This window comes from Anopheles coustani, chromosome 3 (assembly GCF_943734705.1).
Source record: "Anopheles coustani chromosome 3, idAnoCousDA_361_x.2, whole genome shotgun sequence".
NCBI lineage: Eukaryota > Metazoa > Arthropoda > Insecta > Diptera > Culicidae > Anopheles > Anopheles coustani.
In genome coordinates this window covers 12,669,505-12,683,797 of record NC_071288.1, presented here as the reverse complement: position 1 = coordinate 12,683,797, position 14,293 = coordinate 12,669,505, and the positions used below count along the sequence as shown (strand labels likewise).

General features: G+C 43.2%; 5 protein-coding genes across 5 annotated transcripts; 4 read left to right on the top strand and 1 right to left on the bottom strand.

Annotated features, from left to right (window-relative positions):
* The first annotated feature begins 1,402 nt into the window (after positions 1 to 1,402).
* On the top strand, positions 1,403 to 3,525 carry LOC131260919 (lipase 1-like). Its single transcript, XM_058262777.1, has 4 exons — positions 1,403 to 1,453; positions 2,155 to 2,199; positions 2,351 to 3,061; positions 3,139 to 3,525. The coding sequence occupies exons 1-4, from the start codon at positions 1,403 to 1,405 to the stop codon at positions 3,523 to 3,525; spliced, it is 1,194 nt and encodes a 397-aa protein (XP_058118760.1).
* A 510-nt stretch (positions 3,526 to 4,035) lies between these two features.
* LOC131260912 (lipase 1-like) lies at positions 4,036 to 5,488 on the top strand. Its single transcript, XM_058262767.1, has 3 exons — positions 4,036 to 4,170; positions 4,284 to 4,994; positions 5,078 to 5,488. The coding sequence occupies exons 1-3, from the start codon at positions 4,036 to 4,038 to the stop codon at positions 5,486 to 5,488; spliced, it is 1,257 nt and encodes a 418-aa protein (XP_058118750.1).
* Positions 5,489 to 5,903: 415 nt separating this feature from the next.
* LOC131260908 (lipase 1-like) lies at positions 5,904 to 7,273 on the top strand. The gene is made up of 3 exons (XM_058262760.1): positions 5,904 to 6,002; positions 6,063 to 6,638; positions 6,878 to 7,273. The coding sequence occupies exons 1-3, from the start codon at positions 5,904 to 5,906 to the stop codon at positions 7,271 to 7,273; spliced, it is 1,071 nt and encodes a 356-aa protein (XP_058118743.1).
* Positions 7,274 to 7,725: 452 nt separating this feature from the next.
* LOC131271940 (peroxisomal membrane protein 11C) lies at positions 7,726 to 12,357 on the top strand. The gene is made up of 4 exons (XM_058273529.1): positions 7,726 to 8,149; positions 10,987 to 11,351; positions 11,654 to 11,722; positions 11,815 to 12,357. Exons 1-4 carry the CDS (start codon positions 8,090 to 8,092, stop codon positions 12,032 to 12,034), a joined length of 714 nt encoding a protein of 237 aa, XP_058129512.1. The 5' UTR covers positions 7,726 to 8,089; the 3' UTR covers positions 12,035 to 12,357.
* Positions 8,780 to 10,383, bottom strand: LOC131259788 (histidine--tRNA ligase, cytoplasmic-like). Its single transcript, XM_058261379.1, has 3 exons — positions 10,300 to 10,383; positions 9,058 to 10,221; positions 8,780 to 8,998 (listed from the first exon to the last, which is right to left on the bottom strand). The coding sequence occupies exons 1-3, from the start codon at positions 10,381 to 10,383 to the stop codon at positions 8,780 to 8,782; spliced, it is 1,467 nt and encodes a 488-aa protein (XP_058117362.1).
* Positions 12,358 to 14,293: the final 1,936 nt, after the last annotated feature.

Sequence of the window (14,293 nt, the reverse complement as noted above, 5' to 3'; positions counted from 1 at the left end):
TTACATAATTGAACAAACAAATTAAATAATCAAACACATAATACACAAACCCGCATACATTTCCAGACACAACTATTAAAACTGTTTTTAATGATATAACTAGTTCACAGACACGATACTCTAGTTTTGTAGAAAATATAATTTAGCCAAGCTTTAAGATGTAAAATATTACTATGGTACTGTAAAAAGTTTTTATCTTTAAGTAAAATAAAAATTGACTACTTGATACACAGTGCACCGTAAGCCAAATCAGCTGCAGTGAAGGAGAAGCCTAAGCAAACAGCATCCAAGCAAGTTCCACTTTTAAACGGTAATTTCCTTCATTTCCCTTCAAAACAAACATCCCAACCAAAACTTCCCTACGTAAGCCCCACCATTTTCGCTCAGCGTACTAACTTTACCCTGTTTGCCAATGTTACAGCACACAGATGGCCAACTTCAAATATTACAAAATAGATAGATAGATTACACGGACCAAAATAGTATAGAGCACAAACTAGTGTCTTCTTTCAATTTAAAACAATTGAGGCTATAGGAGTTGAATTATCATCTAGGAGCTAATACTGATATGATAGTTTAAAAGCGATATACTTGCTCTATATATCTAAAGTTGTTGCAATCTCAAACCCCGGAAAAGACAGCAGTTAGCCAAAAATTACACCATCAACCTGCTGAGCACCTTCTGCAATATTTTTTGAAAAAACTGAGTGCGAGTGAGTGGGAATCAGTTCGAATGGTAAACAATATATAATCGTAATCAAGTCATTGAATTCTGCACCAAAGAAGATCCACTCCAAACATTGTGAAAAGTGGAAACTTTAAATAAATGGAGAAAAATCGGAAGGAATAATTTTCACGCCCTTTACAAAATCAAATCAAATTCCAAATACTCAGCTTCAAATTAACCCAATATCACAAAGAAGAAAAATATCAAGTACTTACGACCGACATCGACGTTATATAGAAAACACGGTTATAAAATGTGATAAAATCTTGTGATAAAAATGTGAACAGGAAATTAAAGCTGAGCTTAAAAACAAACTGCTCCTTTATACTTCGTTGTTCGTCTTTCAAGTTCAGATAGCATGTGACAAAACACACCAGAAAAACTTCATACCATACAAAAGAAATAGCTAAAGGCCACATAAAATGTCCCTCCGTGGAACTGGACTCGAACTCGTTTAAAATACTTCACAAACAAAAGCATACAATTAAGCCAGATCATGATCAAGATCAGATCAAATGTTGTCTGATATATGTTAGAATATAGGTTAAAGTAAATAACAACTTTTTGCCAATCATGTGGGTTGTGAAATTGAATTTTTTTTCCACTGAACTCCATTCAAACGCCGCCAAGGTAACATACAATTCAAATTGACTAGCACCAATGTTATTACAAACAATGAGGAAAGATGAGATCGAATCCGTTAAAAGACCTTTATACATGTATTATGTAACACAACGAATTACACGCAAATATACCGGTTTCTACTACTACTACAAGCATCCAAGCACTATACAGGCATGGCAAAGGATAACCGGTGTGTAGCCCGTTTACCTCGACCATGGACTGATGACCAGAACATATAACTGCAGCGTGTCCCGTGAATGCAATGGAAACGCAACCGCTTGCTTGCGGATGGAGAGAGTGGATGAAAGTTCGTACTTACCACTAGCAAGTCGCTGTGGGCATGACCCTACCAGTTCACAATAGTCCGTTGACCACTGCGGAGTGTTGATCATTTGTAAGCCCCTTTCACATTCATTCAGTTGTATAAATCGGTATCAGAGTCGTGCGGTTATGGTTCCGTCAAATGAAATAAAAATCATTGCATGGATGTGGTATCACCTTTAAAAGTGGTGATTATCCTGCCGTGATGCTTCATTCAATCCTGCCGCAGCAGTGCCCTTGACCGAGGTTGAACGTTTGGACTATAGCGAACGACCCCATGAAGCATATCTCAAGTGATCGTGACCTTAAAAACTGGTAGTAGCTCGTCGGTTTATTAATCCGTTAATCAATACAAAATGATCTCCCGATCGCACATTCCAACTACTACATCCATGCCTAAGTTTTCCATGAAGCAGTTGGTTTTCTTCCTTGTGGTTATTTTGTTGACTGTAACCGGAATTGATAACGTTTCTTGCAAACAGGATAGCAATTTCATGATAGACGAAACGGATGGTGCGCTGGAAACGGTAAGATTCAAATTTAAAGAATTTAAAAAAAAAGTGGATTAAACTACTTACTTGTCACACAATTAAGTCTGTTCTGAAAATCTAGTATAGTTGAAAAAAACATTCTGTACCTGTTTTATCTCCTCCCTATTTATCTCCTCTCCCTGATCAGTCCGAGTTGATACGGAAGTATGGATATCCGATCGAAACTCACAAAGTTAGCACAAGTGATGGCTACATTCTTTCACTGACACGAATTCCCCCACGGAGTCAATCATCAAGACGGTCTCTCCCGGTTTTATTAGTCCATGGACTGTTCGCCAGCTCCGCTGATTTTGTGATCATCGGTCCTAACAATAGTATCGCATATCTTCTGGCAGACAACGAATACGATGTGTGGATGTTAGACGTACGAGGGAACCGGTACTCACGCCATCATGAACATCTCGATTCCCGGTCTAAAGAGTATTGGGACTTCAGCTGGCACGAGATAGGCTACTACGATTTGCCGGCTACGATCGATCGTATCCTGGAGCTGACTCATTCCAAACGGCTGTACTACGTAGGTTACTCTCAGGGAACGACCCTGTTTTTTGTAATGGCTACTACCCGGCCGGAGTATAACGGAAAAGTGGCCCGTATGTACGCTCTTTCGCCAGCCCTGTACGTGCAGCACGTCCGGAGTCCAATCTTTCGTTGGCTAGCGGAAAATGCAAGTGATCTGAAAGCGTTGTTAGACACGATTGGAATATGGCAGTTATTTCCTCACAACTCAGCGCAGTACAAGATTCAAAAAATTCTCTGCCCTAGCCATAAGAAACGTACCATTTGCGCTCGATTCGTGGAGCTACTAGTTGGACCCAATCCAGGTGGAACGGACCAAGTGAGTACGGTTTAGTTGTGTGAGAAAGCAAGCACCTTACACTATAGGCATTGTCTCTTACCATCTTGTTGTTCCAGCTAGCACAGTATATTATCTCTGGCCATAATCCTTCTGGAGCTTCGACGAAACAACTGTTACATTTTGCGCAGCTCAATCGTGCAGGGAGATTCCAGCAATTCGACTACGGCCATCTCAACGATAACCTCATACACTACGGCAGTGAAACTCCTCCTGCATACAACCTTTCGCTGGCCACTGTTCCGGTCGTGATATATTACGGACTAAACGATTGGATGATCCACCCCAGAAATGTGATTCGGTTGAAGAATGAACTGGTCAATCTGGTATCGATTAACGCTGTAGCAGACCTCAATTTCAACCATCTCGATTTTATTCTGGCCAAGCAGGTTCGATCGCTGGTATATGACAAGATACTGAAAGATTTAGAGCAATTGGAAGCTTAGCAAGGACTTAAAAAATTGCTTGGGACAGGATTTGAACAAATTTATGAATAAGCGCTCTCATAGTGAAATAAAGGATCGATATTGGTGCTATGTTTTAAAAATGAGTAACATTTTTTATTCAAAATCTTTCAACGGACCAGAAAACGAGCTCTGTTGATGGTGGAGGTAATTTTCTTTAGAAAAGACAAAAAATAGCTACTCTGCAGCTTGTTTACCTTGGCCAGCAGCAGCTGCAAAAGAGATGAGCCGAACCTGTTTCGAATTCAGGAAACGAAGAAACGCAACCGCTTGTGATACGGATGATATGGGTGGAAGTAAGTATTGTTTGCATTCATATCACTAGCAAATCGCTGTGGTCAAGGAGTTCTCAGTTCATAAACGTCTGTTGAGCATTGCTGAGTGCAAGCGTACGGTGTGCAGCTGCATGCAATGAAGCATATCCCAAGTGGCCTTAATATTCGATAGCAGGTGGACTGGAACTTCTGATCGCACCCTGAAATCATTGAAACAATGTCGAAGTTTTCCATTAAGCGGTTTGCTGACATCTTTGTGCTTTTTTCGCTGGTGGTGGCCGGAATTGCTTATGTTTCTTGTGCGCACGGAAGCAATTTCGCGATCGACGAAATTGATGGTATGCTGGAATCGGTAAGATTTATAGAAATATTTAGTACCTCTTATGAAGTAGTGTACATTTAGACATCCCGCAGATTTTAAGAAAGATTTGCCTGGTCTTTTTCGTTTTTTTTTTGACTGACTAGTCCGAGTTGATCAGTAAATATGGCTATCCGTTAGAGAATCACGAAGTAACTACTAGTGATGGCTACATTCTATCACTGATAAGAATTCCCCCTCAGCATAAATCGAAAAATAGCTCCGCTCCGATGTTGCTAGTCCATGGGCTGTACGCCAGCTCCGCAGATTTTTTGCTTATCGGTCCCAACAATAGTATCGCATATCTTCTGGCAGACTATGGATATGACGTGTGGATGTTAGACGTACGAGGAAACCGGTATTCACGTCGTCATCAACATCTCGATTCCCGGTCAAAAAAGTATTGGGACTTCAGCTGGCACGAGATAGGCTACTACGATTTGCCGGCTACGATCGATCGCATCCTGGAGCTGACTCGTTCCAAACGACTGTACTACATCGGCATCTCCCAGGGAGCGACCGCGTTCTTTGTAATGGTCACCACTCGGCCGGAGTACAACGGAAAAGTGGCTCGCATGTATGCTCTCTCACCAGCTCTTTACTTGCAACACGTCCGGAGTCCAATCCTTCGTTGGGTTGGCGAAAATTTAAGTGATCTGAAAGCATTGCTAGACACGGTTGGAATATGGCAGCTATTTCCTTACAACTCAGCGCAGTACCAGATTCAAAAGATTTTCTGTCCTAGCCATAAGACACGAACCATTTGCGTTCGATTGATAGAACTTCTATATGGCCCCAGCTCAGACGGAACGGATCAAGTAAGTGCGGCTTAGTTCTGTAAGAAAGCTAGTACGTTACACTATGGCCATTGTATCTTTTGCATACCACCTTATCTTTCCAGCTAGCACAGTATATTCTCTTTGGTCATAATCCTTCTGGAATTTCCACGAAACAAATGCTACATTTTTCACAGCTCAATCGTGCAGGGAGATTCCAACAGTTCGACTACGGCCATGTCAACGATAACCTCATACACTACGGCAGCGAAACTCCTCCTGCATACAACCTTTCGCTGGCCACTGTTCCGGTCGTGATATATTACGGACTAAACGACTGGATGATCCACCCCAGAGATGTGATTCGGTTGAAGAATGAACTGGCCAATCTGGTCTCGATTAACGCTGTTGAAGATCCCAATTTCAACCATCTTGATTTTGTTCTGGCCAAGCAGGTTCGGTCGCTGGTATATGAGAAGATACTGAGAGATTTAGAGCAACTAGAAGCTCAGAACATACAGAGCAAAATGAAATAAATAGGATCGGAACGAGCACATGTTGTATGAAGAAGAGAAAACAATTTTGAAAGCATTCTTTTAATTCTAAATAATGTTTGATACAGTATTTGAAACATGAGCTACCTCTTTACTTCCGCAATGTTGAGAGTTCTGCATCACTATCCTCCATATTCATCTGCTGAACTATGCCACGCTTAATTAAAACACATAACCAACCAGCAACAGTTTTCGCAAATGTACTGTGACTGGCGCTGTGTTAAACACAAAATAGTGCAATTAAGTGGCAATTAATTTCAGCGATTGAAAATCGTCTGGACGATAATGGCTTCGGCCTCGATAAAACGCGATAGAAGTATCATGGCCTTCTCGTAGTTTGGTCAGTATTCATTGATGACATCTAAAAGGCAGCAGCTTCGGGATCCGCCGATCCAACATGAAGCTCGTAGTAGTGATCAGTTTATTGCTTACCCTAGCGGTTAGATTCAGTCTAGGAGAATTTCTCATCGATGAAAGTGATGGCCAGTTGTCTACGGTGTGCACCAACGTAGCGTGCGTAATTTTGATGAATTTTATATGGATGTTTTTTGTGCAGGTAGCTCTGGTAAAAAAGTACGGCTATCGAGTCCGTCAATACGCCGTCACAACGAACGATGGCTATCAGCTTATGGTACATCGGATGCAGCGAAAACGTGGTACGGATCCTCAACTTCTACCCGTGCTGATTGTCCACGGACTATTGGGAAGTTCCGCAGACTGGGTGTTGATTGGACCCGAAAACGGCCTCGGCTATCTACTGGCCAACGCCGGATATGACGTATGGCTTGCCAACACTCGGGGCAATCGATACTCGAGGCGGCATTTGACACTGGCCCCGGAAGAGCCCGAATTCTGGAACTTTTCCTGGCACGAAAAGGGTACGCACGATCTGCCTGCTATGATCGACTTCATCCTGAACGAACCGACAACCAAGGCGAGGAGTGTGCAGCAGATCTACTACATCGGCTACTCGGAGGGTGGTTCGGTATATTACGTACTGACCAGCAGCCTTCCCCAGTACAACGCCAAGATCCGGTTGGCACATACCCTTGCACCGGCCGTCCTGTTGAACGATATGCGGAGCCCGTTGGTGCTTTCTCTATCAGAAAACGCGGCGAGTTTACTCCCTGTGGTACGTGGAATCAAGCTAGTCGAACTGTTCCCCTGGTCTGAGGTTCAAAATGGTTTCCTACGCACAATGTGTCCACCCAGCGTGGCGAACAATCAGTGTGTTTCCTTGATGGCTAACATTTTCGGCCCGAACCCAGCATCTTTGGATTTGGTGTGTATTCTCCTAGCTAACAATTCTACTGCTTCCGCAAAGGACGATCACAGATGTACGCATTTACAAATCATCCTATATTGTTACAGAAGGCAGTTCAAGCTATGCTTGGGCATTTTCCATCCGGAGCTGCTTTGAAAGAGGTGGAGCACTACAATCAGATAATAGTCACTGGTATCTTTCGACCGTTTATGGAGGAAAACAATGAAAATTTTAGCGAACCATACAATCTTAGCGCATCCACTGCACCGGTTTACATCTACTATGGCATCAACGATTGGGTCGTACATCCACGGAATGTACCACGTTTTGCTGCCCAGCTTCCGAACGTACGTGAGCGGATCACTGTCGGTGGCAAAAAGTTCAACCACATAGACTTTCTCATAGGAAAACGTGTCAAATCAGTTCTATATGACAAAATTCTATTCAATCTGCGGAAGGATACCCAAACTATGATGGCGCAGGATAAGAAAATGAAACCATGATGGCACAAGAACTCAGATATATTAACCACAATCAATAGAATTAATGAATTAATGAGACATGCACATCAAATATGGAGTAAAGCTTGATTAAATTAAAAAATAAATATAAATCTACATCAACTTAAATTTTTAAATTTTACCGGTAACATCAAGGGTCAAGGTTATCAGGCCAGTATAGAATCTGGGATTTTTGTTTTTTGCTACTAAAATACACAAAGTACTAAGAAGAAATATATCTTTAAAAAATGTATTAAAAATACCTTCTTCATCAAAGAACGGTTAGAAATGTTTTATCGAATTGGCTTTTTAAGCCATGTTTAACTGTAAACCGTTTGAATTTGAACCTTTGATTAAGTAACCTTGGTCAAAAGGTAAATACTGAAAATGACAACTCAGCTGACAGACAGATCACAGAGATACGATTGTAAACAAAACGAACATTACCTTCGTCGGCAGTGTTTGTCCGTTCGCCCGCAAAACAGCACAAAACTTCCACCAGCACCTGCGAGCACGTCGTTTCACCAAGTGCAAATCAGTGAAAGAGACTCCCCGTCGATAGATAAATCCTGGTCCATCATTGGACATCTTGGCCGAATTATTCAGAGCCGCACACGGCAACAAACGTGCGAAGTTCGTGCGCAGACTTTGCGGGTATTAAATGATAAGATTAGGTCGGTGGCAAGTGATTGCATTTATCGGGTAGCTTAGGTCCACGATACGCCACAGTGTGTAGGATCAGTGAAAAAAGATCGTTTCATCTGTACGGTCTGTAAGGGGCAATTTCCTAGCCGAGCAAATCATTCCCTCGCCTTCAAAATGAGCAAAATACTAAACGAAGTCTGTGATATGCTGGATGGATACACCGGACGGGATAAGGTACGTACATTGCGGAAAGGCTTTAAGGACGAGACCGAGTGCAAAGTTTCCGGGCATGTGTGTTGCTAGCAAAGGCGAGCAAAGTTCCACGTTGAACGCAGTGGCGTGTTGCAGTTGATGAAACAAAACAACTTTCACTTTTGGCTTCCCTTCCCCCATGTGACGTGCCACGAAAGCGCCAAGAGTTCCTGCTTTGTTACAACCCCAAATCAGAAAAGCATGGTATTGGATAAACCAGAATTTTACTACGAGCGATCATGAATGTCTAGTGGAATAAAATACGACTACCGCTTGCCGAGCAGGGTGGAGCAACTTTTGGATGCATTCCTTTCATTTCTGAGACCGGTTTGTTTACTTCCACGCGGCTCGACCCACGACAGCCAACTTTAATGAATCTATTCGATTGTGGTTGGATAATGACGTAGAAATGTTGATCAAACATACACAGCATGGACCCTGGCCCAGGTCTGTTTTCTCAAATGTACCTTTTTTTAATAAACAAAATAGGAAAAAAGTACTGTTCGTAAAATATTCTCAAAAAAGGACTAAAACCTCCTTTTGAAAAGTAGTTAGCAAACGAACTAAAATACCGTTAAACGAGATTCCGGAGTATTTGATAACGAGGGTTGGTTATTCCGTCACATTTAATGCGGTTAACTTTTTCCGGATCTCTTCGATCAGTGTATCGAGCCCAATGTCTTCTTCCTTCCGGCTACCAATTTCGCGAACCTTTACCATACCGCGCGCCAACTCGCCTTCACCAACAATAATGGCCAGCGGGATCTGCCGCTCTTCGCAGTGTTGCAGCTGTGCCAACAGTTTCGGGTTCTGCTTGTACGAGTGTTCGGCCTGCAATCGAAGATAGAATAAATGAAAAGACCCAACCTAGCGTAAGATACACCGGATACCTTAATGCCTGCGGACCATAGTTGGTTAAGGATCTCGAGTCGTCTCAAATGTATCCCGCGGTGGGCCGACGCTACAAACACTTCCGTTTCGTTTGTTCGCGTATATTTACCGACCATCGTACGGTTGTCTTGGATCGAAAAGAGTCGCTCAATCCCGATCGATACACCAACGCATGGGACTTTCGTGCGCTTGGGATTAAACATGCCGGCCAAATCGTCGTATCGGCCACCACCGGCTACGGATCCAACTTCCTCCGCTGTTTCTTTCAACACTGCCTCGAAGATAACGCCCGTGTAGTAGTCAAGCCCCCGAGCCAGCCTTAAATCAAACGATATCCGTTCGGATACCTTGAAGATCGCACAGTACTGTAGCAAGAGACGGATATCCGTCAGTGCTTGCATTGCTCCTTCGTTGACAGTAAGCTGAACGTCGCTCGACAAACGATCCACGAGGTCTATCCCTCCGCTTTCCGACACATAACACCCGATCTCTTCAACCGTGCGCTCATCCAGACCTTTCTCATCGATCATCTCACGGCGCACCGCGTCCCACGACATCTTGTCCAGTTTGTCAATCGAGGAACACACCGTACGGAACTTGTCTTTCGGTACACCGCACACTTCGAACACGCCATCTAGTAGGCGGCGGTGGTTGAGCTTGACGGTAAAATCACCAACGTCCAACTCCGTCAGTATTTCTGCAACGACCTTGATGCACTCGGCGTCCGGCAGCATCGGGTCGTACGTGCCGGCAATGTCGAAGTCACACTGGTAGAACTCCCGATAGCGGCCACGCATTACCTGCGGGTTGTCACGCCGGTACACCTTTGCGATGTGGTAGCGCTTGATCTGACGCACGTTGTTCATGGCAATGTATCGCGCAAACGGTACGGTGAGATCGTAGCGTAAGGCTAACGGCTCGCCACCCTGGTCCTTCAGTTCGTAGATCAGCTTCGAGTCGTCGCCGTACTTACCGGTTAACACATTGCGTAGCTCGAATACAGGTGTATCTAGGGTGACTGCTCCATGTCGTCGGAACACTCGGATCACCCGGTCCAGCAAGCGCTGCCGGAGGACCGCTTCGGCTGGTCCATAGTCGCGGGTTCCCTTCGGTGTTTTGAGGCTTATCGATTCCTGGCCTTTACTCGCTTGCGAGTGTTTTTGCTTAAAAAAAATAAAAACAATTATAATGGTTGCTTGTATCTCAATAATTTCACCATATCATGAATGCCAGTGTGTTACCTTCACTTTAATCGACTCAGAATGGGCGTTATTGGATTCTCGGTTTTCTCTGTTGGTTGTTTTGGCCAAATTTCCTTCCGCCATAGCCACGATATTTGTTAATGTGAATTTTCTCGTTTTGCTGGAAACAGAATGTGAATACGTTTTAAAAAGAGCCTTTCCAGAACGAACTACAGCAGACATCCAAATTGTATGACGCAATACCGATTTACCTACCAGCAATGCTATAAATCCAGGGTTCGTCAACTTTGCTAATGGAATACGATATTTTATTTTATAGCATTTTGCTATAAATCCAGGGTTCGTCAATTTTGCTAATGGAATACGATATTTTAGCGTGTAAAAAATTTTCGAAATTTTTTAAAATTTTCCTAAAATAAGATTAACACCACGAATCCTTGGAATTAAAAGGTGTTATTATACACGTGAAAAAACGGTAATTTGCAGAACCTACATTACTTTACTAAAAGCCTCGGCAATCCATAATAAAAATAGCTTACGGCAGCGGTTGTTAGTTGAATTTTGCCGACCTCGGCCAACAACATTAAGTTTAGGATATGTCGGAGCTTCAATAAAAATTGACAAACAAAATATTTAAATGTTTTTGACACTATATTGATGATACATAGATTATCAATAAACATGGGAATGCCTTATCAAAAGCGATGTCTTCTCTTATATTTGTAGATCATACGCACGCTATGCTATACCACCAAACTAGCTTCCGGATTGTACGCGCAGTCGGATCCGGAGTGGGCGAAAAAGCTGGCGATTTTCAGCTCGAAGATGTCGCAGACGCGCGCTACCCTCCGCCTATTCGACGATCTGCCGATGCTAGCGTACAGCCTTAGCTACGGCTATGGCAGCAAAGAACCGGACCGGTGGATGGGTCTAATCGGGTTCGTCACGAACCTGATCGACCACGCGTACTATCCGGTTGACAAGATCTGCTGGCTTATCGAGCACAATCTGCTGAACGTACAGAATCCCACCCGATGGGACACCATCAACTCCATGCTCTGGGTCGGTTCGATCTACCTGAACCTGATGAAGTAAGTACCGCGCAGACGGTTGGTGGTGTATCGAAGAATGCCAGAAATTTCCGGTATCGTTATCAAAGCTACTAAAAACAGCGGATTATTGACCGATTAGGTTGGATTTGGCGGAGATTTATGTCACGTTTTTATCGTAACGTTGCATACCACGACACTGTGGGGATTTTTCTCTATTTCCGTCACATCCGTACACGGTCACTAATGCGGCAAGCCCGCATGTCCCTTTCCGTAATCGGTTAACTACCGTCCGGTAGGGATTTGCATTCTTCTAATTGGTTTACTACACCATTTTTCCACAGAACCATCCGAAGCTTCACTGTGATGGAGCAGCATAAGTCGTGTATCGATAAAAAAGAAAATGAAACAAGGTATGCAAACACACACACACACACACACACATTTTTCATGCTCATTATCTTATGGTGACACAATTTCATTCCTTTTGTACCTTTCCGCACAGCCCCGCGTTTCGGATGCTACTGGTCAAGCAGCGCATGGAAGCGATATCGATACTGCGGCTTACGCTGGATCTGGTCCACGCCGGCAGCACCTTGCCGAAGGGAATGCTCTGGGGTGGTTGCTTCCAGACGTGGCACGTCGGCCTCATCGGCAGCATCTCATCGTTGCTCGGGCTTTATCAGTACGTCGCCAAGAAGCGAATAGTGAAGCAAAGCTCTTAGTTTTACGTTTTTATGTCCAAGCGCAAAAAGACACTGTTCTATTTTGTAAATAGTAGAGCTCACAGGGATTAATGCAATGAGCTAAAATCGATCGTCGAAGGAATCCCATTTGCAAGGGATTCGTTTTGTACTTTAGCATACAACAACTAGGAACGATGGGAATTGTGCGAAGCGCCAAGCGCACAGGTAGAGTTTACGGGTCTTTTGCTAGATCGATAGCTGAAGGGAAAATGTAAAAACAATCGTCCGGTTTAGCGTAGCTTATTTTATTGTGTTAAGTTTCTAGTCAGTATGTGACGCGTTAATAAATTTTATACTTTGAAAAGAAACTGAAATCGATGATAATTTCTCATTCCGTGGTAGCAAATTAACGCATTAAAAAACACCAGCATAACAAGTTAGATGAAACTTCTGTTATTCACTTTGTTTGTTGCTTTTTGATAATTGTTTTTCGTTTATTTTATTTTGTTTGGTTTCTGAAACGCCGGGGGACTTGGTTGATTTTGGGGGATAAATAGTGGTTTTGTTTGTTTTGTTGTTTGTTATTGTTTATATAATTATTGTTTTGCGTTAGTACAAAGTCCATTTTCATCAGTTCCTGTAACTCCTAATGCTCCGCACCGCACACTACGCTGGAGTCCATTCATTGAACCGCATGTTATGCGCGCATGGCGCGTGTGATAGTAGATCGGTGTCCGACAGAGAGGATATCGATACACTGCGTTGCAATTGATTCGTCATGCTCATGCGGGGACTTCCTGATCCGGGTGAGCCAACCTGCTTCTACTGCATCGTAATGCCTTCCTGCAGTCCTCCAATCTACCCTCCCCTTTTTGCGTAGCGTATGTATGGTTCATTAATCGTGTTGCAAAGTGTCGTACGGTTCCGATGGTTGCAGTCGTAATCATCATTATTGTTTGGCCACCTATGCCTTCCTTCCTAAGTTTGGTTTGACTTTCCTGTCCTTTTATAAATATTTGCGCTCAAACTTTCCTGTACGGGGGTTCGTATTGTCTGTTGCAACCCGCTCGGTTTTGCGGTTTGGCGTTATGGAGGATTGTTTATGAATTATTCTGTTATCGAGTTTAGCGTCCGAGTTCTTCCACCTCCGTTCACTAAATTTCCATTCTTTTTATTTGATTTTACTTTGTCCCCACTCCCATCTATTCTCGGGGCAACTTTCGCCGGCTCAACTCCGTTACCCTTTCACTTAAAATGTAACTTAAAAAGCATCCGTTTGCAATGGAAGAAGAGTATTGATGGTTTGTCGTGTTTCACGGGTTTGTTTTCCCACTGCGTCCCACAATCGTTCGTCCTTATGCAAGATTAAATGTTGCGTTACGTATTTGTGCCTCGGTCAGTTAGAGCCCGGTACGAGCTTTTGATCTCATCCCCACCCCAAAATTCCGACACATACTGCACAGTGTGTTAAATAGTTGCAGAATTGAGGAGGATAAAATGCTTGTGTTCGGTTCTGTTGCGAGTTGCGCTTAGGCTATAGCAGCATATAGTATTCCTTAAACTGACCTAGCGAAATTCTACCCCCGCTCCCACCGTGCGCCATCATGCTCTTCCATGCAAGTAAGTATAGGTATCGTAAGTAATTCCACCTTTTGAGAGGAACATCGGAACATATGTAAATATATAAACCGATTCAGAGGTTTTAGCTAAGCCTTACCTATTAATATCATTGTTAATGTAATTTTTCTTATGTTTTGAGTGTGTGTGTGTATGTGTTTTTTTTTCTTGTAGTACATTAAATACCAACTCCTGCTTTAGACTCCATGATTTTTATAAGGTCTGTTTTTCACTTTAGCTTTTGATTTTGTATTCAATTTTGTTGCATTACTCTTTGTATATTGATTATCCAAGCATTTTCAAAGTACGATACCGTAAACTGTTTGGAACGCCTTGCCGAGCAACGAACACCCCCCGGATTAATATCCCGCTCGACTGCGCCACATAAGCGGCCATGGCGAGCGTGCTGGCGAAGGAAACATTCATTTTTGCTAGTTTGGTCTGGTCGATAAAGCGGCAGCTTCTTCTAGGTGAGATGCGTTGTAGAGTAGAGATGAGTTAAGTTTTATTCAATTTGTCAATAGTTTGGTCCTAACAACAATTCCTCCGCTTCCTCCTCCTCCCACACAGTATTGCAAGATCTCCCGCACGTGGATGCTTCGAAAGCTATTTTGGGGTAAATGGTAAGTAATCTTCTGGACACCAGTTTCACTATTGTGTACGATGGTGTGTGGTAAGATG